This window comes from Neomonachus schauinslandi, chromosome 12, assembly GCF_002201575.2.
Source record: "Neomonachus schauinslandi chromosome 12, ASM220157v2, whole genome shotgun sequence".
In the NCBI taxonomy this organism is placed as follows: domain Eukaryota; kingdom Metazoa; phylum Chordata; class Mammalia; order Carnivora; family Phocidae; genus Neomonachus; species Neomonachus schauinslandi.
In genome coordinates this window covers 21,046,677-21,065,975 of record NC_058414.1, presented here as the reverse complement: position 1 = coordinate 21,065,975, position 19,299 = coordinate 21,046,677, and the positions used below count along the sequence as shown (strand labels likewise).

Below are 19,299 nucleotides of genomic sequence, written 5' to 3'. Positions count from 1 at the left end.
GCTGGGGAGAATGGTTGCAATATCCTATTCTTGTCCTGGAAAAGTATATTTTCATCAAAAGGCAGGAACCTCTGAAGCCTTTTTCTTTGCTAGTCATACTTCAATGTGTTCATTATTCCTGCCCCAAACTCTGTAACTCTTGGCACAGAAACTACTTTAATAGACATGACAGAGTGACCTGAAAAACAACAGTAATAACTTTTTTCCATAGATTATTTTAGTGTTAGTTGGTTCAAAATTTGGTTTTGAGTGATCTGATAAATACAGTGATGTTTATGTTGAAAATACATTTAAGTAAGTACATTTAAGTAACTTTTTCATTTATGGGTTATAGAAGTATCATTTTTCTTTCATGTTTCACAGAAAGTATGGTGGTTTGTTTTGTAGTTATGCTAGAGAAGCTTAAGGTGGAATAGAGGAAGAGAGTTTGTATAGATGACTAAAGCTAGTTATTTCAGAGTTGCAGCTAAATCTCTTACTAGATTTGTAATACTGAGAAAATTTGCCAACAACAATAACAATGTTATTAAATAATATTATTATCCAACCGTGTTTTAGAATACTATATAACAGTTTCTTTCTAAATTATCCCTAATATATAAAACTGTCTTTTTTTTTTTTTTCTTTTACAGGTAATATAACATTACAAAGCAAGATGGGTAATATCACAGTAGGTATGTACTAAGCTGCTGGTTGGTAAATTTTGCATCCTTTAAAAAATAGCTATATTTGTGATATTTTATTAGGGTAAATAAAATCTGAAGTTTAGCTGATGAACCTGATAGGATTCTGATATGCAAGTCAAATATAGGTAGACCCAATGTATGAATGCATAAAATTATTTCTGGAAATTCATTGACTCATCATCCTATAAATGTCTAATTATAGATTTGGTATCAATAAAGTTTGAATTCTGATTTCATCACTTTCTATACATGGGCTAATTACATAACTTCCCTGTGCTTCAATTTCCACATCTGAAAGAAATAGTAGTTAAGTACCTATCATATAGGGTTATTGGAAGAAGTGAGATCATATATATAAAATACTTTAGCACAGTGTCTGACATACGGTAAAGATTCAATAAATAATAGTCATTTTTATTATTGTTCTAATCCTAAGCCAGAACTAATAGTGGCTAATGGTACCTTAGACCTCATCACTACGTGTGATGCTGTGCCTGTGGGAGAAAAAGTTCAGATTTCCAAATAGTTTAGATAGAGTTTTTCTCTGTCCCAAGTAGCACCTGCTTACCTATTAGGCAAAGGCGCACTCTAAACCTAAGAGTGGTGGTGGTTTTTAGGCCTTAGAGGGTTGGGGGTGGAGATGGGAAACTAAGATCTTTGTGGGGAAGCTGTGGCTTATTGCCAGTACAAATGCCCAGGGCCTCCTTGCTTTGTCCTTTTGACGTTTTACATTTTTCCTTTCTTTGTACTGATTGAAACAGTGAACATGTTCAATAGTCCTTTTCACCATCACTCCTGAATTTTCTGGCTTAAAGTAATATCTTTTTAAAAATTTTCAAGAGATTGAAACTTTTTTGTTCAGTGAGAGATTAAGTTGAAAATAAAGGCTTCTTAAGTGATAGTTTTAAATCATATTAACTAAGACATGACAGAAGGATTTACCTGTTTCTGGTGGAAAATCAAGCTTACTGTTGACTGTTCAGGCCATTTCATCAGAGGACACATCTAGGGATGGTAAGGGAAATTTCTAGTGTGAACAAAAAGGTACAGTGGTGAGAAGCTGAGCTCTCTGGGGAGAGAAAATGCTAGACATGGGCAGAGTTTGTAGCAATAAGGCAAGGGAGGAAAAGGAGGAGAATGTTGCAAATTGGGAGGCACAGGGAATTTCACTACCAACTAGAAGGCCCTTTAGGCAGATATGAATTTGAGGAATACTTGTAATATGATATAATACAATAATGCTAGTGTTATTCTTGGATGTAAATATGGGAACATAAATGGAAAACCATTCTCTCTAAAATTGGAAATAAATGGTTATTTATCCATACTGGAAAAGAATCGTAATAGCAGTAGTGTATATATTTGAAGATGGTTTCAAATTCTGTATGAATGATTAACATTATGAATTCTTTTTAATTTTCTATATGAACTTTTTCTTTTTCCCACTATTAAGTACTAGAGGGATTTTCAGACAAAATGTTTTTTTTTTCTTAGATAAATCTCTGTCCACTCAAAGAAAATGACCTGAGTCCACTGTTAAGAAAATTATAAGGGTGCCTGGGTGGCTCAGTCGATTGAACGTCCAACTCTTGGTTTTGGCTCGGGTGGTGATCCTTAGGGTCGTAGGATAGAGCCCTGTGTTGGGCTCCGTGGTTGGCAGGGAGTCTGCTTGGAGAGTCTTTCCCTCTGCCTCTCCCCTCACTTACATGTGTGCATGCTCTCTCTCTCTCTTGCTCGCTCTCTCTCAAATGAATAAATAAATCTTAAAAAAAAAAGAAAGAAATATAATTGACCACAATTATAGAAGTAGTTAATGATCTTTATAATTTTCTTTAGCAAAACATAAATTGTGTCAGTAGTTTTAGGTTCTTAAAAATCCACAAATATGTGAAGGTAAATAAAGGTTGAATTCTTATTTTATAAACATGGTTGATAAATTTGGGGTATTATTTTGGAAGAATCTCTTAAAATAAGAGAAAATGTATACATTTGTTAAGTTACCATATTTTGATCTGTTGTAGTATGGAAAAACATGGACTTTAGAAGTAGATTTGATTGTGAATTTTGGTCCTACCACCTATTAGCTGTGTGACTCTGATCAAATTAGCCTCTCTGAGTTTGCATTTTACACATAAAATGGATGCCACTTATATACACAAGGTTGTGAAGATATTAAATAACGTAGTACTAATAGCCTACTGTTGACCAGAGGCCTTAACCAATAATACAAGCTGTCAATTAACACATATTTTCTATGTTATATATATTAAATACTGTATTATTATAATAAAGTAAGCAAGAGAAAAGAAATGTTAAGAAAATCATAAGAGAAAATAGATGTATAGTACGGTACTGTATATTTGTGCAAAAAAATCCACTTATGAGTGGACTCAACAGTTCAAACCTGTGTTGTTCAAGGGTCAGCGGTCTAAAGTACAGCCCAATGAATGATAGTTATTCAATAAACTATCCTTCTCTTTCCTCTTCCGGTTTATTATCTATAATATAAAACTAGTAAGCCACTATGTTTTAACCTTAATTGTGAAGGAAATATTCATTTCATATATTCCTTTATTTCTTTCAATATCTCTATTAAGACTTTGGAAGAAAGATAGAAATTACATCTCTACTGCTCTCAACATTGTGTTAATGTTTGAAAACAATCTTGAGTATAGCAGTAACTAGTCAACATCTGTTTATTGAGTACCTACTCTCTATCAGGAACTCTTTTAGGTACTAGGGAATATTATGATCAACAAGACATAGTCTCCATGCTCACCTTTGGCCTGAGAGGAAAGACAATAAGCATGTAAATAACCAAAGATAACTTCAGATTGTGCAATGAATAAGTAAGAGAGGGAAATGGGATAGAGAGTAGGGAAAAGAAAGCTACTGCATTTAGCAATCAGGGAGGGTCTGAAGAAGGGATATTTGAACTAAAGCCAGAATAATGGGAAAGAGGCTCATAAAATTCTGGATGCAAAGCTCCCCAGATAGAGGAAAAGCCAGTGTAAGCCCTGAAAATGGAATGAATCTACATTTTCAAGGTATAGAAGGAGAACTTGGGGAGAGTCGTGGGAGATGAGCTAAGTGAGGGCTAGATCATAGGACTTTATAGACATTGTAAGAATAGGGACTTAATTCCAACTACAACAGGTGTTAGCAGGGGAGTAATATATAATTTACATTTTAAAAGAGCAACCAAGATGTTGTTCTGTAATGTACCAAAGGGTGTAGAAGTTGAAGCAGGCAAATAGAAAGCTTAATTTGTTTATTCTGTTGATGGATACCTGGGCTGTGTCTAGTTTTTGGCAATTGTAAACAAATTTTCTATGAACGTTCTTAGACAAATCATTTTATGGAGAGCTATATGGATTATATATATATGTATATAAAATATACATATGTATATATAAAAATACATACACATTTATATGTATGTATTTTTCTCCTCTAGGGTAAATGTCTAGGAATAGAATTGCTGATTTGAGTATGCATGATAAACTACCAGTCTTTTCCCCAAAGTTATATTTCACACTTCATTCTATAGTGTATGAGAATTCTAATTGTTCCACATCCTCACCAACATTTTTATTATCAGTCTTTTAATTTTACCCATTCTGGTGTGTGTACAGTGGTTTTCCTATGGTATAATTTACATTTCCCTGGTGACTAATGATGTTCAGTACTTTTTCATGTGCTTATTGATTATTAGTATATCTTTCTTTTTGAAGTTTTGTTCAGATCTTTTGCCCATTTATTTTTCAATTGGATTATTTGTCTTTTTATTATTGAATTGGAGGAGTTGTTTATATATTCTGGGAACAACCCTTTGTCAGATATTGTGTTTCCATATTTCTGCTCAGTCTGTGGCTTGCCTGTTCATTTTCTTAATAGTGTATTTTGATGGGAAGATTTCTATTTTGATGAAGTCTGATTCTATTTTGATGAAGTCTGATTTACCGATTATTTTTATGGTTATTGATTTCTGTGTCCTGAGAAATCTTTGTTCTGCCTTCAATCGTAAAGCTGTTCTCTTGTTTTCCTCTAGCACCTTTACAATTTTTGCTTTCACCTTTGATCTGTCTCTAATTTTTTGTGTTTAGTGTGAGTTAGGAATCAAGATTTTTTTCCCCATATGGATGTTCTAGTTATTACATCACCATTTGTTGAAAAATCTTTCATTCTCCAATGTATTATTTCAGCATCTTTGTCTAGAATCAAGTGACTATATAAGTTAATAGATATTTTATTATTGTATTAATACTTTCTGTTTTATCTGGTTTTACATTTGGTAAGTAGTATTTTCAAGAAATTTGTCTATTTTATCAAATTGTCAAATTTGTTCACATAATGTTGTGCAAAGTATTCCTTTATACTCCTTTTTATGCCTATAGGTTGTATAGGGATTTCTTTTTTTTTTTTTAAGGTTTTATTTATTTATTTGACAGAGAGAGACACAGCGAGAGAGGGAACACAAGCAGAGGGAGTGGGAGAGGGAGAAGCAGGTTTCCCGCCGAGCAGGGAGCCCGATGCGGGGCTCGATCCCAGGACCCTGGGACCATGACCTGAGCTGAAGGCAGACGCTTAACGACTGAGCCACCCAGGCGCCCTGTATAGGGATACTTCTTTCCTCTTCATTCCTGATACTGATACTTGTATTCTCTTTTTCTTGATTAATACAGCTAGACTTTATAATTTTGCTAATCGTTTCAAAGAACCAACTTTTCACTTAGTATCTCTATTGTTCTAATGTATTGATTGATTTCTTCTCTTTATTATGTTCTTTTATTTACTTTGAGTTTCCTTGCTCTTCTTTTTCTAGCTTCTTCAGGTAAAACATTAGGTCATTGATTGTAGACTTTTTTTTGGGGGGGGGGATTTTCTTTGTTAATATTAGCATTTAAATTACAAGTCTGTTAAATATTAGCATTTAAATTACAAGTCTGTTAAAAAACAGACTTGTAATACACTGTAAAGCAGTGTATTCCCCACATTTTGAAATGTTGCAATTTTTTTTTCTTCTATAATTTGGCTATTGTAAATAATGCTTCAGTAAACATAGGGGTGCATATATACCTTTTAATTAGTGTTTTTTAATTAAGTTTTTATTCTAATTCCAGTGTAGTTAACATGTAGTGTTAAATTAGTTTCACCTGTACAATATAGTGATTTAACAATTTCACATCACCCAGTACTCATCATGACAAGGGCCCTCCTTAATTTCCATGACCTATTTCACCCATTTCTCCACAGACCTCCCCTCTGGTAACCATCAGTTTGTTCTCTATAATGAAGAGTCTATTTCTTGGTTTGTCTCTTTTTTTTTTTTTTTTCTTTACATAGGTCCATGTATGGATCCAACATAGATCCATCCTTGTTGCAAGTGGCAAGATTTCTTTAATAAGTTTTATGTGTACAATATAGTGATTCAGTAATTCCATATATTACTAAGTGCTCATCATGGCAAGTGTACTCTTAATTACCTTCACCTATTTCACCCATCCCTCCACCTATCTCCCCTCTTGTTAGCATCAGTTTGTTCTGTATAGTTAAGAGTCTGTTTTTACATGTCTTTTTTCTTTGTTTCATTTTTTTTTTTGTCTAAATTCCACATATGAGTGAAATCATCTGCTATTTGTCTCTCTGACTGACTTATCTCACTTAGCATAATACTCTCTAGCTCCAACCATGTTGTTGCAAATGGTAAGATTTCATTCTTTTTTATGGTTGGATAATATTCTATTGTATACCATATCTTCTTTATCCATCCGTCGATGGACATTTGGGTTGCTTCCATAATTTAGCTACTGTAAATAATGCTGCACTAAACACGGGGATGTGTAGTGTGTATATATCCCTTAGAATTAGTGTTTTCATATTCTTTGGGTAAATACCTACTAGTGTGATTGATGGATCATATAGTAGCTCTATTTTTAATTTTTTGAGGAACCTCTGCACTGTCTTCCACAGTGCCTGCACACGTTTGCATTCCCACTGACAGTGCAAGAGAGTTCCTTTTTCTCTATATCCTCACCATTACTTGTTGTTTCTTGTGTTTTTTATTTTAGCCATTCTGACAGGTATGAGGTGATCATCTCATTGTGCTTTTGATTTGCATTTTCCTGATAATGATGTTGAGCGTCTTTTCATGTGTCCGGTGGCCATCTGGATGTCTTGTTTGAAGAAGTGTCTGTTCATGTCTTCTGCCCATTTTTAATGGACAGAAGAATGGATTATTTGTGTTTTTGGTGTTGAATTGTAGAAGTTCTCTATATATTTTGGATACTAACTCTTTATTGGGTAAGTCATTTGCAATTATCTTCTCCCATTCAGTAGGTTGCCATTTAGTTTTATTGGTTGTTTCCTTTGCTGTGCAGAAGCTTTTTATTTTGATGTAGTCCCAATAGTTTAATTTTTTATTATTTCCCTTGCCTCAGGAGACATATCTACAAAAATGTTGCTACAGCTGACGTGAGAGAAATTACTGCCTGTGCTCCCTTCTAGGATTTTCATGGTTTCAGGTCTTATATTTAGGTCTTTCATTCATTTGGAATTTGTTTTTGTGTTTGGTGTAAGAAAGTGGTCCGATTTCATTCTTTTGCATGTAGCTGTCCTGTTTTCTCAACACCATTTACTGAAGAGACTGTATTTTTCCCGTCGGATATTCTTTCTAGTTTTGTTGAAGATTAATTGGCCGTATAATTGTGGGTTTATTTCTGGGCTTTCTATTCTGTTCCATTGATCTATGTGTCTGTTTTTGTGCCAGTACCATACTATTTGATTACTGCTGATTTGTAATATAACTTAAAGTCTAGAATTGTGATACCTGAAGTTTTGCTTTTCTTTTTAAAGACTGTTTGGCTTTACTAGGGGTCTTTTGTGGTTCCATACATATTTTAGGATTGTTTGTTCTAGTTCTATGAAATGTTGCGTTTTTAAAAATCATCCTTTAGAGGATTTTTTAATTTTACTTTTCATTTCTTCTTTGATCCATAGAAGTCTGTTATTGAATTTTCATATATTTAAGATTTTTATAGATCTCTTATTTTATTGATTTCTAATTAAATTCCATTCTGGTCAGAGAAAATACTTTGTGTGATTTCAGGGTTGTTGTTGTTGTTTTTACATTTATTGCAATTTATTTTATCACCCAGCATATGGTTTTATCTTGTAAATTTTCATATCACATGCCTTTGAAATGAGTGTATAATATAATAAATTATTTTTGTTGTTTAGTTCTATCAGTTGCTGAGAGAGAAGTGTCAAATTTTTCAATGAATTCTGTCAGCTTTCATTTAGCTTTTGAATCCCTGTTATTTATGATATTCATATTCATGATTGTTATGGTTTCCTGATGAATTAGCCCTTTTGTCATTATAAAATGCCCTGCTTTATCTCAAGTAATACTCTCTGTCCTGAATTAACTTCATCTAATGATAAAAACACTCTTCCCTTCTTATGCCTAATATTAGTAATAATAAAAGCACTCTTGCCTTCTTATGCTTAATGTTAGCATGGTATATTTTTCTATTCTATTCTATTTACTCTCAATCTATCTTTATGTTTAAAAAGCATCTTTTGTAAACAACATGGTTGGCACTTACTTTTTAAAGTTCATTTTGCAAAATCTTTGTCTTTTAATTGGAGGGTGTAGTCCATTAACATTTAATATAATTATTGATATGGTTGGATATGGATATACCACTTTATTTTATTTTGTCTCTTCTATTTTTTGTTTTTTTTTCTTTTTGCATTAATTCAATGTATTTCAGAATTCATTTTAATTTTCCTTTTGACTTTTTAGCTATACCTTTTTGCATTACTTTTTAGCAGTTTCTAGTGATTTCAGTATAGAAACTTAACTTTTCATAGTCTATTTAGAATTAATATTATGCCACTTCATATTATGTCAAATAGATTCATTTACCTACTCCTGTCCTTTGTAGTATAGGTTGTCTTAACACCAACATAAATTATAAATCCTTTAATATACTGATATGATTTTTGCTTTATATTATCACGTATAATATCATGTATTTTTTTTAAAGATTTTATTTATCTATTTGTCAGAGAGACAGCACAGCAGGGGGAGCAGCAGGCAGAGGAAGAAGGAGACTCCCTGTTGAGCAAGGAGCCCAATGCAGGACTTTTTTTTTTTTTTAAGATTTTATTTATTTGACAGACAGAGGCACAGTGAGAGGGGGACACAAGCAGGGGGAGTGGTAAAGGGAGAAGCAGGCTTCCCTCTGAGCAGAGAGCCCAATGTGGGGCTCGATCCCAGGACCCTGGGATCATGACCTGAGCCAAAGGCAGACACTTAATGACTGAGCCTCCCAGGCGTGGCCCCCCCCCCCCCGCCCAATGCAGGACTTTATTCCAGGACCCTGAGATCATGACCTGAGTTGAAGGCAGATACTTAACCAACTGAGCCACCCAGGCGTCCCTATCACATGTATCTTAAAGAATTTAAGAGGGAAAATAATTTTTTTCCTAGTATTCTATTTCCTAGATATATTTACCATTTCCAGTATTCTTCATTTCTTCCTGAAGATAAGAGTTTACTACTGGTATCATTTCCTTAGCATTTGTTATAGTCTAGGTCTGCTAACAATGAATTCTCTTAGTTTTCTTTAATCTAAAAATGTCTTTATTTTTGCCTTCTTGGGTTTGTTTGTTTGTTGTTTGTTTTTCTTAGAGAGGGAGGGGCTGAAGGAGAAGGAGAGAGAGAATCTTAAGAGGCTCCATGGCTAGCATGGAGCTCAACGCAGAGCTTGATCTCACAACGCTGAGATCATGACCTGATTCAAAGTCAAGAGTCAGGGGGCACCCAGGTGGCTCAGTCGGTTAAGCGTCTGCCTTCAGCTGGAATCATGATCCCAGGGTCCTGGGATCGAGCCCCGCGTCGGGCTCCCTGCTCAGCGGGAAGCCTGCTTCTCCCTCTCCTGCTCCCCCTGCTTGTGTTCCCTCTCTCGCTGTGTCTCTCTGTCAAATAAATAAATAAATAAAAATTAAAAAAAAAAAACAACAAAGTCAAGAGTCAGAGGCTTAACCAACTGAGCCACCCAAGTGCCCTATTTTGTCTTCTTTTTGAAGGATATTATCACTGGGTACATAATTCTCAGTTGGCTGATTTTTTTTTTTAAGTATAAATAAAATATAAATCCAGATAAAAGACAAGTAACAAACTAGAAAGTTATCTGATATATATCCATACACACACATAGGGGTGTGTGTGTATGCGTTTATGACAAATGAAAATAAAAGGAACACTCAGTGACAACATGGACAAACATGAACAAGCAGTTCGCAAGAGAAATAACCAGTACACATATATAATATTGTTCCTTTTTTTTTTTTTTAAGATTTTATTTATTTATTTGACAGCAGCAGAGGGAGAGGGAGAGGAAGAAGCAGACTCCCTGCTGAGCAGGGAGCCCAATGCGGGGCTCAATCCCAGGGTCCTGGGATCATGACCTGAGCCAAAGACAGACACTTGACCGACGGAGCCACCTAGGCACCCCTTGACATTTTATTAAACGAAAAAAACAAAATAAAACATTGTACTGTTATTTCATATGTGTACACTTATAGTGAGTATTAAATCAGAAAAGGTAAGGAGGGAAAAGAGGAGAGGGCAGAGCACAGCAAAAATTATCCAAAACTTAAATTGAATTCAAAGTTGTTTGGGTCCTGTTATAGGTTTTTAACTTTGAATATATCTGGACCTAAAAGTTACTGATATGTGGAAATACATCCCATTTCTGCTGACACCCGGAGCAGGAGATATCATACAATTTTTCAAGAACCCACTTGTGCTCCTTTATAAGCAAACAAACACTGCTAATTTTTTGTTTAATAGGAACATACAGCTTAGGAGGTTAAACAAACAAAAATGTGGTGACATAATCTAAGCAAGTCCGCAAAGTCCTAGTTATATACTTGATAATGTGCTATTTCTCACTTTAATAAATGTGGTGGAAGCATCTCCATTACCCCTAGAAAATAGTGAGCAGTCAGGGTCAGTGAAAAGTTAGAACTGCCCTAAGACAACTTTTTTCATTTCTATAAGCAAGAATTTAATATCTATCTGTATACTACTAAGGCCTTAGGAAAAGAACTAATTTCAGTAAATTGGTAAATCTCTTTGTCTTAAACAGAATTAAATTTTACTTTTTGGAGAGGGGAGAGCTTATTTCCTCAAAACAAGATGTTTTGCTCTAGGAGTCTGCAGACTTTGTCTGTAAAGAGCCAGATATTAAGTATTTTTGTCTCTGGGCCACACAGTCTGTCTCTACTATGCAACTCTCTCATTTTAACACTAAGCAGTCATTGACAGTACACAAACAAATGGATGTGTCTATGTTTCAGTAAAACTTCATTAATAAAAATAGGAGGGTGGCTGTAGTTTGCCATCCCTGCTATAGAGCCTAAAAACCATTGTTGTCATGAGTCTGGTGAAATTTTGGATATGATGCCTTAATCCCAAAGGCGATAAGCATAATGTTTATTTGAAGTTTCTTAATGCTTGGCTTGTGTTTTTCATAAAAGGTTTGCCGGAGAAAGTTGAAGGCTACTCTGCCATGATAACCTAATTAAAGTCTACTGAGTAACTTGGATTTTGAGGAATTGAGATTAGCAAAAGCAAATTAGTTATAAAGAAATAAAAAGTGATTTGTAGGAATTTGAGAGGAAATTTATTAGAATAGCAGAGGCTTCAAAATATTGGAATGGGTGTTGAGAAAAAGTTATATAATATTATCAAGTTTAGAATATTAGAATCATCACTTGAGATGATTTAGGTATTATTCTATCTGATTTCAAGAAAATTTTTCCCATGATTCTTTTATTAAGAAGAATATTTATAATTCAGGTAAAAGGAGTTTAGATAATATAATTGATCAGGTTCTTAAGTAATCTCATCAGTCATTTGGATGTTGTATACACATTATAATCTACCTCCCCAAACCCTGTTCTTCCTAATTTCCATAACACTCTCTCTCAGAAGCTGAGTGCTATAAAAAATTTGATTGTGTATATCAAAACCATGATTTTCCTTGGACTCATATTTTAAAAAATAATGTCTTTTTTCTGGAATTACCAGATCATCCATTTAAAATGAGTCAACAGGGGCACCTGGGTAGCTCAGTCAGTTGGGCACCTGACTCTTGGTTCTGGCTCAGGTCATGATCTCATGGGTCATGCAATAGAGGCCCCCATTGGATCTGACCTCAGTGTGGAGTCTGCTTGAAGATTCTCAACCTCTGCCTCTCCCACTGCTCATGAGTGTGCTCTCTCTCTCTCTCTCAAATAAAATAAATCTTTAAAAATAAAATCAAATGAGACAACAGTAGAAAGCAAAGCTTGGTAATAGATAACAGTAGGATTGGATTACTAATAGAGTTGCTTACCTAGCTTTACTTTCTCTGCCCTATGTTGCCTCTTCTGGAAGGCACTGCCAGAAGCTATGTACTGCTAATTTTATCTTTAAAAAAAGAATATCTTCATGTTTGGAGCAGAAGGTGGGGTGGCTTGCCTTGTGTGTCCCTCGTAAGCCCAGCCTCCTAATATTCCCTCCCTAATACAGAATACCTAGGCAGGATACTTAGAAAACTTTACTTAAAATGACCTTACAGTTCTGCATTTGCAAATCCTTTATGTCCTGTTTGTGAAATCGGTTCCTTGTTCTTGTAATTAGTGTAGTTTTGGAAGTGTAGGAACTAAGTTGCAGAAATGAAGAAATATCTTTCGTGTTGCTGTTCCTTACTATCTACATGTTGAAACGAAGTAAAATGGTAAAAATTCAGAAGAACTTTCTGAACATGTTTGACTGATTTAAAAGAATTCTCCCTTTATCTGAAAGTTTAGAATTCTAACCTTTCAAGTAGTTGTTATTCTCTGCTGTTAGCTAAATGTATATTACAAATATCTCAGTTTTTCATTGTATGTAGTGATTAGCTAGTAGTTAACATCAGTTTTTTCTCTATTGTATGTATGATTTTCGAGGATAACTCAGTGGTCTCTATGAGACCAACCAGATCCTTGTCCAAAATTGATTTTTTTTTATTTTATTATGTTAATCACCATACATTACATCATTAGTTTTTGATGTAGTATTCCATGATTCACTGTTTGCGTATAACACCCAGTGCTCCATTCAGTACGTGCCCTCTTTAATACCCATCACCAGGCTAACCCATCCCCCCACCCCCTTCCCCTCTAGAACCCTCAGTTTGTTTTTCAGAGTCCATAGTCTCTCATGGTTCGTCTCCCTCTCCAATTTCCCCCCTTCATGTTTCCCTTCCTACTGTCTTCTTTTTTTTTAAAATATAATATATTATTTGTTTCAGAGGTACAGGTCTGTGATTCAACAGTCTTACACAATTAACAGCACTCACCATAGCACATACCCTCCCCAATGTGCATCACCCAGCCACCCCATCCCTCCCACCCCCCACCACTCCAGCAACCCTGTTTGTTTCCTGAGATTAAGAATTCCTCATATCAGTAAGATCATATGATACACATATTTCTCTGATTGACTTATTTTGCTCAGCATAATACCCTCCAGTTCCATCCACGTCGTTGCAAATGGCAAGATTTCATTCCTTTTGATGGCTGCATAATATTCCATTGTATATAGATATACCACTTCTTCTTTATCCATTCATCTGTAGATGGACGTCTTGGCTCTTTCTATAGTTTGGCTATTGTGGACATTGCTGCTATAAACATTGGGGTGCACGTACCCCTTTAGGTCCCTACATTTGTATCTTTGGGGTAAATACCCAGTAGTGCTGGTTCGTACGGTAGCTCTATTTTCAACTTTTTGAGGAACCTCCATACTGTTTTCCAGAGTGGCTGCAACAGCTTGCATTCCCACCAACGGTGTAGGAGGGTTCCCCTTTCTCTGCATCCCTGCCAACATCTGTCGTTTCCTGACTTGTTAATTTTAGCCATTCTGACTGGTGTGAGGTGGTATCTCGTTGAGGTTTTGATTTGGATTTCCCTGATGCTGAGCGATGTTGAGCACTTTTTCATGTGTCTTTTGGCCATTTGGATGTCTTCTTTGGAAAAATGTCTGTTCATGTCTTCTGCCCATTTCTTGATTGGATTATTTGTTCTTTGGGTGTTGAGTTTGATGAGTTCTTTATAGATTTTGGATACTAGCCCTTTATCTGATATGTCATTTGCAAATATCTTCTCCCATTCTGTAGGTTGTCTTTTGGTTTTGTCAACTGTATCTTTTGCTATGCAAAAGCTTTTTATCTTGATGAAGTCCCAATAGTTCATTTTTGCCCTTGCTTCCCTTGCCTTTGGCAATGTTTCTAGGAAGAAGTTGCTGCAGCTGAGGTCGAAGAGGTTGCTGCCTGTGTTCTCCTCTAGGATTTTGATGGACTTCTGTCTCACATTGAGGTCTTTCAACCATTTTGAGTCTATTTTTGTGTGTGGTGTAAGGAAATGGTCCAGTTTCATTCTTCTGCATGTGGCTGTCCAATTTTCCCAATACCATTTGTTGAAGAGACTGTCTTTTTTCCATTGGACATTCTTTCCTGCTGTGTCGAAGATTAGTTGACCATAGAGTTGAGGGTCCATTTCTGGGCTCTCTATTCTGTTCCATTGATCTATGTGTCTGTTTTTGTGCCAGTACCATACTGTCTTGATGATGACAGCTTTCTAATAGAGCTGGAAGTCCGGAATTGTGATGCCGCCGGCTTTGCTTTTCTTTTTCAACATTCCTCTGGCTATTTGGGGTCTTTTCTGGTTCCATACAAATTTTAGGATTATTTGTTCCATTTCTTTGAAAAAAGTGGATGGTATTTTGATAGGGATTGCATTAAATGTGTAGATTGCTCTAGGTAGCTTTGACATGTTCACAATATTTGTTCTTCCAATCCATGAGCATGGAACGTTTTTCCATTTCTTTGTGTCTTCCTCAGTTTCTTTCATGAGTATTTTATAGTTTTCTGAGTACAGATTCTTTGCCTCTTTGGTTAGATTTATTCTTAGGTATCTTATGGTTTTGAGTGCAATTGTAAATGGGATCGACTGCTTAATTTCTCGTTCTTCTGTCTTGTTGTTGGTGTATAGAAATGCCACTGATGTCTGTGCATTGATTTTATATCCTGCCACTTTACTGAATTCCTGTATGAGTTCTAGCAGTTTTGGGGTGGAGTCTTTTGGGTTTTCCACATGAAGTATCATATCATCTGCAAAGAGTGAAAGTTTGACGACTTCTTTACCGATTTGGATGCCTTTATTTATTTAGTTATTTATTTTTAAGATTTTATTTATTTATTTGACAGAGAGGGACACAGTGAGAGAAGGAACACAAGCAGGGGGAGTGGGAGAGGGAGAAGCAGGCCTCCTGTGGAGCAGGGAGCCCGATGCAGGGCTCAATCCCAGGACCCTGGGATCATGACCTGAGCTGAAGACAGACGCTTAACGACTGAGCCACCCAGGCGCCCCTGCCTTTATTTCTTTTTGTTGTCTGATTGCTGTGGCTAGGACTTCTAGTCTCATGTTGAATAGCAATGGTGATAGTGGACATCCCTGCCGTGTTCCTGACCTTAGGAGGAAAGCTCTCAGGTTTTCCCCATTGCGAATGATATTCTCTGTGGGTTTTTCATAGATGGCTTTTGTGATATTGAGGTATGTACCCTCTATCCCTATACTCTGAAGAGTTTTAATCAAGAGAGGATGCTGTACTTTGTCAAATGTTTTTTCTGCATCTATTGAGAGGATCATATGGGTCTTGTTCTTTCTTTTGTTAATGTATTGTATTACATTGATTGATTTGCGGATGTTGAACCAACCTTGCAGCCCAGGAATAAATCCCACTTCGTCCTGGTGAATAATCCTTTTAATGTACTGTTGGATCCTATTGCCTAGTATTTTGGTGAGAATTTTTGCATCCATCTTCATCAGGGATATTGGTCTGTAATTCTCCTTTTTGATGGGGTCTTTGTCTGGTTTTGGGATCAAGGTAATGGTGGCCTCATAAAACGAGTTTGGAAGTTTTCCTTCCATTTCTATTTTTTGGAACAGTTTCAGAAGAATAGGTATTAATTCTTCTTGAAATGTTTGGTAGAATTCCCCTGGGAAGCCATCTGGCCCTGGACTTTTGTTTGTTGGGAGATTTTTGATGACTGCTTCAATTTCCTTAGTGGTTACAGGTCTGTTCAGGTTTTCTATTTCTTCCTGGTTCAGTTTGTGTAGTTACACATCTCTAGGAATGCATCCATTTCTTCCAGATTATCTAATTTGCTGGCATATAGTTGCTCGTAATATGTTCTTATAATTGTTTGTATTTCTTTGGTGTTGGTTGTGATCTCTCCTCTTTCATTCATGATTTTATTTATTTGGGTCATTTCTCTTTTCTTTTTGATAAGTCTGGCCAGGGGTTTGTCAATCTTATTAATTCTTTCAAAGAACCAGCTCCTAGTTTCGTTGATCTGTTCTACTGTTCTTTTAGTTTCTATTTCATTGATTTCTGCTCTGATCTTTACTATTTCTCTTCTCCTGCTGGGTTTAGGCTTTATTTGCTGTTCTCTCCCCAGCTCCTTTAGGTGTAGGGTTAGGTTGTGTATTTGAGACCTTTCTTGTTTCTTGAGAAAGACTTATATTGCTCTGTACTTTCCTCTTAGGACTGCCTTTGCTTCATCCCAAAGATTTTGAACAGTTGTGTTTTCATTTTCATTTGTTTCCATGAATTCTTTAAATTATTCTTTAATTTCCTGGTTGACCCATTCATTCTTTAGTAGGATGCTCTGTAGCCTCCATGTATTTGAGTTCTTTCCGACTTTCCTCTTGTGATTGAGTTCTAGTTTCAAAGCATTGTGGTCTGAAAATAGGCAGGGAATGATCCCATTCTTTTGGTACCGGTTGAAACCTGATTTGTGACCTAGGATGTGATCTATTCTGGAGAATGTTCCATGGGCACTAGAGAAGAATGTGTATTCCGTTGCTTTGGGATGGAATGTTCTGAATATATCTGTGAAGTCCATTTGGTCCAGTGTGTCATTTAGAGTCTTTATTTCCTTGTTGATCTTTTGCTTAGATGATCTGTCCATTTCAGTGAGGGGGGTGTTAAAGTCCCCTCCTATTATTGTATTGTTGTCAATGTGTTTCTTTGCTTTTGTTATTAATTGACTTATATAATTGGCTGCTCCCACGTTAGGGGCATACATATTTACAATTGTTAGATCTTCTTGTTGGATAGACCCTTTAGTATGATATAGTATCCTTCCTCATCTCTTATTATAGCCTTTGGTTTAAAATCTAATTTGTCTGATATAAGGATTGACACCCCAGCTATCTTTTGGTGTCCATTAGCATGGTAAATGGTTTTCCACCCCCTCACTTTCAATCTGGTGGTGTCTTTGCGTCTAAAATGAGTCTCTTGCAGAGCGCATATCGATGGGTATTGTTTTTTTATCCAATCTGATACCCTGTGTCTTTTGATTGGGGCATTTAACCCATTTGCATTCAGGGTAACTATTGAAAGAGATTAATTTAGTGCCATTGTATTGCCTGTAAGATGACTGTTAGTGTATATTGTCTCTGTTCCTTTCTGGTCTATGTTGCTTTTAGGCTCTCTCTTTGCTTAGAGGACCCCGTTCAAGATTTCTTGTAGGGCTGGTTTCGTGTTTGCAAATTCCTTTAGTTTTTGTTTGTCCTGGAAGCTTTTTCTCTCTCCTTCTATTTTCGATGACAGCCTAGCTGGATAGAGTATTCTTGGCTGCATATTTTTCTCATTTAGTGCTCTGAATATATTCTGCCAGTCCTTTCTGGCCTGCCAGGTCTCTGTGGATAGGTCTGTTGCCAAACTAATGTTTCTACCATTGTAGATTACAGACCTCTTCTCCCGAGCTGCTTTCAGGATTTTCTCTTTGTTTCTGAGACTCGTAAGTTTTACTATTAGATGTCAGGGTGTTGACCTATTTTTATTGATTTTTGAGGGGCGTTCTCTGTGCCTCCTGGATTTTGATGCCTGTTTCCTTCCCCAAATTAGGGAAGTTCTCTGCTGTAATTTGCTCCAATATACCTTCTGCCCGTCTCTCTCTTTCTTCTTCTTCTGGGATCCCAATTATTCTAATATTGTTTCATCTTATGGTATCACTTATCTCTCAAATTCTGCCCTCGTGATCCAGTAGTTTATCTCTCATTTTCTCAGCTTCTTTGTTCCCCGTCATTTGGTCTTCTGTATCACTGATTCTGTCTTCTGCCTCATTTTCCTAGCAGTTAAACCCTCCATTTTTTATTATACCTCATTAATAGCATTTTTTATTTCGACTTGGTTAGATTTTAGTTCTTTTATTTCTCCAGAAAGGGTTTCTCTAGTATCTTCCGTGCTTTTTTCAAGCCCAGCTAGTATCTGTATAATCGTCATTCTGAACTCTAGTTCCGACGTCTTACTAATGTCTGTATTGATTAGGTCCCTGGCAGTCGGTACTGCCTCTTGTTCTTTTTTTTGAGGTGATTTTTTCTGTCTTGTCATTTTGTCCAGAGGAGAATAGATGAATGAGAGAACAAAATGCTAACACGGTAAAAACGACCCCAGAAAAATATACACTAAACAAATCAGAAGAGACCCGAAACCAGGGGGGAAGAAAGGGAAAGAAAGAAAAAAGAAAAAGAAAGAGATTTAAAAAAAAAAGAATATGATCAAATATGATCAGGCTGGTGCATAGATCAGTGCCACACACTAGATTTTGGGTGTATTTTGGTCTGTTAGAAGAAAGTGCCTCCCAAAATTTTAAAGAAAGAAAAGCTTTTATATGTGCAAAAATAAGGGTAAATACAATGAAGGGATGGAATATGACTGTAAAGATGAAAATTATAAAAGATTTTATAAAAGGAATTGATAAGTTGGTTGAAAAAAGAAAGAAGAGAAATTAAAAAAAAAAAGGGAGAAAATGTGATCAGGCAGGAGACTAGAACAAAGCCATACACTAGAGATTTAGGGTATATTTTGGTCTGTTAGAAGAAACTGTATCTCAAAAGTTTAAAGAGAGAACAACTTATATATATACCAACAATAATGTTAACTACTATAAAGGGATAGAATATGACTCTAAAAATGAAAAATAAAAAAGATTTAAAGAAAAGGGATTGATAAGATGTTGGTTGAAAAGGGGGAAAAGAAAAATTCAAAAAAGAAAAAGGAAAAAAGAAAATTAAAAAAATTAACTTTGAAAGCCTAAAGAATCAGGGGGAAAAAAGCCATGAATTCTATGTGCTGTATTCCCCTAGTGCTGGAGTTCTGCCGTTCTCATTGATCGGTAAACTTGGTCTTGGCTGGCTGTTCTTGCTGATCTTCTGGGGGAGGGGCCTGTTGTCATGGTTCCCAAATGTCTTTGCCGGAGGCGGAATTACTCCGCCCTTGCCGGGTCTGGGCTAAGTAATCTCCTCAGGTTTGCTTTCGGGAGCTTTTGTTCCCTGCAAGCTTTCCATAGAGCTTTGGAGGACGAGAATGAAAATAGCGGCCTCCCAATCTCCCCCTGGAGGAGCCAAGGACTCAGGGCCCCACTCCTCAGTGAGCCCCCAGAGAAAAGCAGTCAATCACTCCCGTCTCCCGTGTCTACAGCAACACTCCGTGCTCACCCAGCCT

General features: G+C 36.1%; 1 protein-coding gene across 2 annotated transcripts in view; it reads left to right on the top strand.

Annotated features, from left to right (window-relative positions):
• The window catches only part of FAM185A (family with sequence similarity 185 member A), a 70,222-nt gene that overhangs the window by 27,716 nt on the left and 23,207 nt on the right, over positions 1–19,299 (top strand). Inside the window, exon 5 of one of the 2 annotated variants that reach the window (XM_021689667.1) lies at positions 633–674. The exons of the other annotated variant lie outside the window; for it this stretch is intronic. Coding sequence (XP_021545342.1) covers positions 633–674 — 42 coding nt within the window. The remainder of the gene's footprint in view (positions 1–632; positions 675–19,299) is intronic. 2 annotated transcript variants of the gene reach the window in all.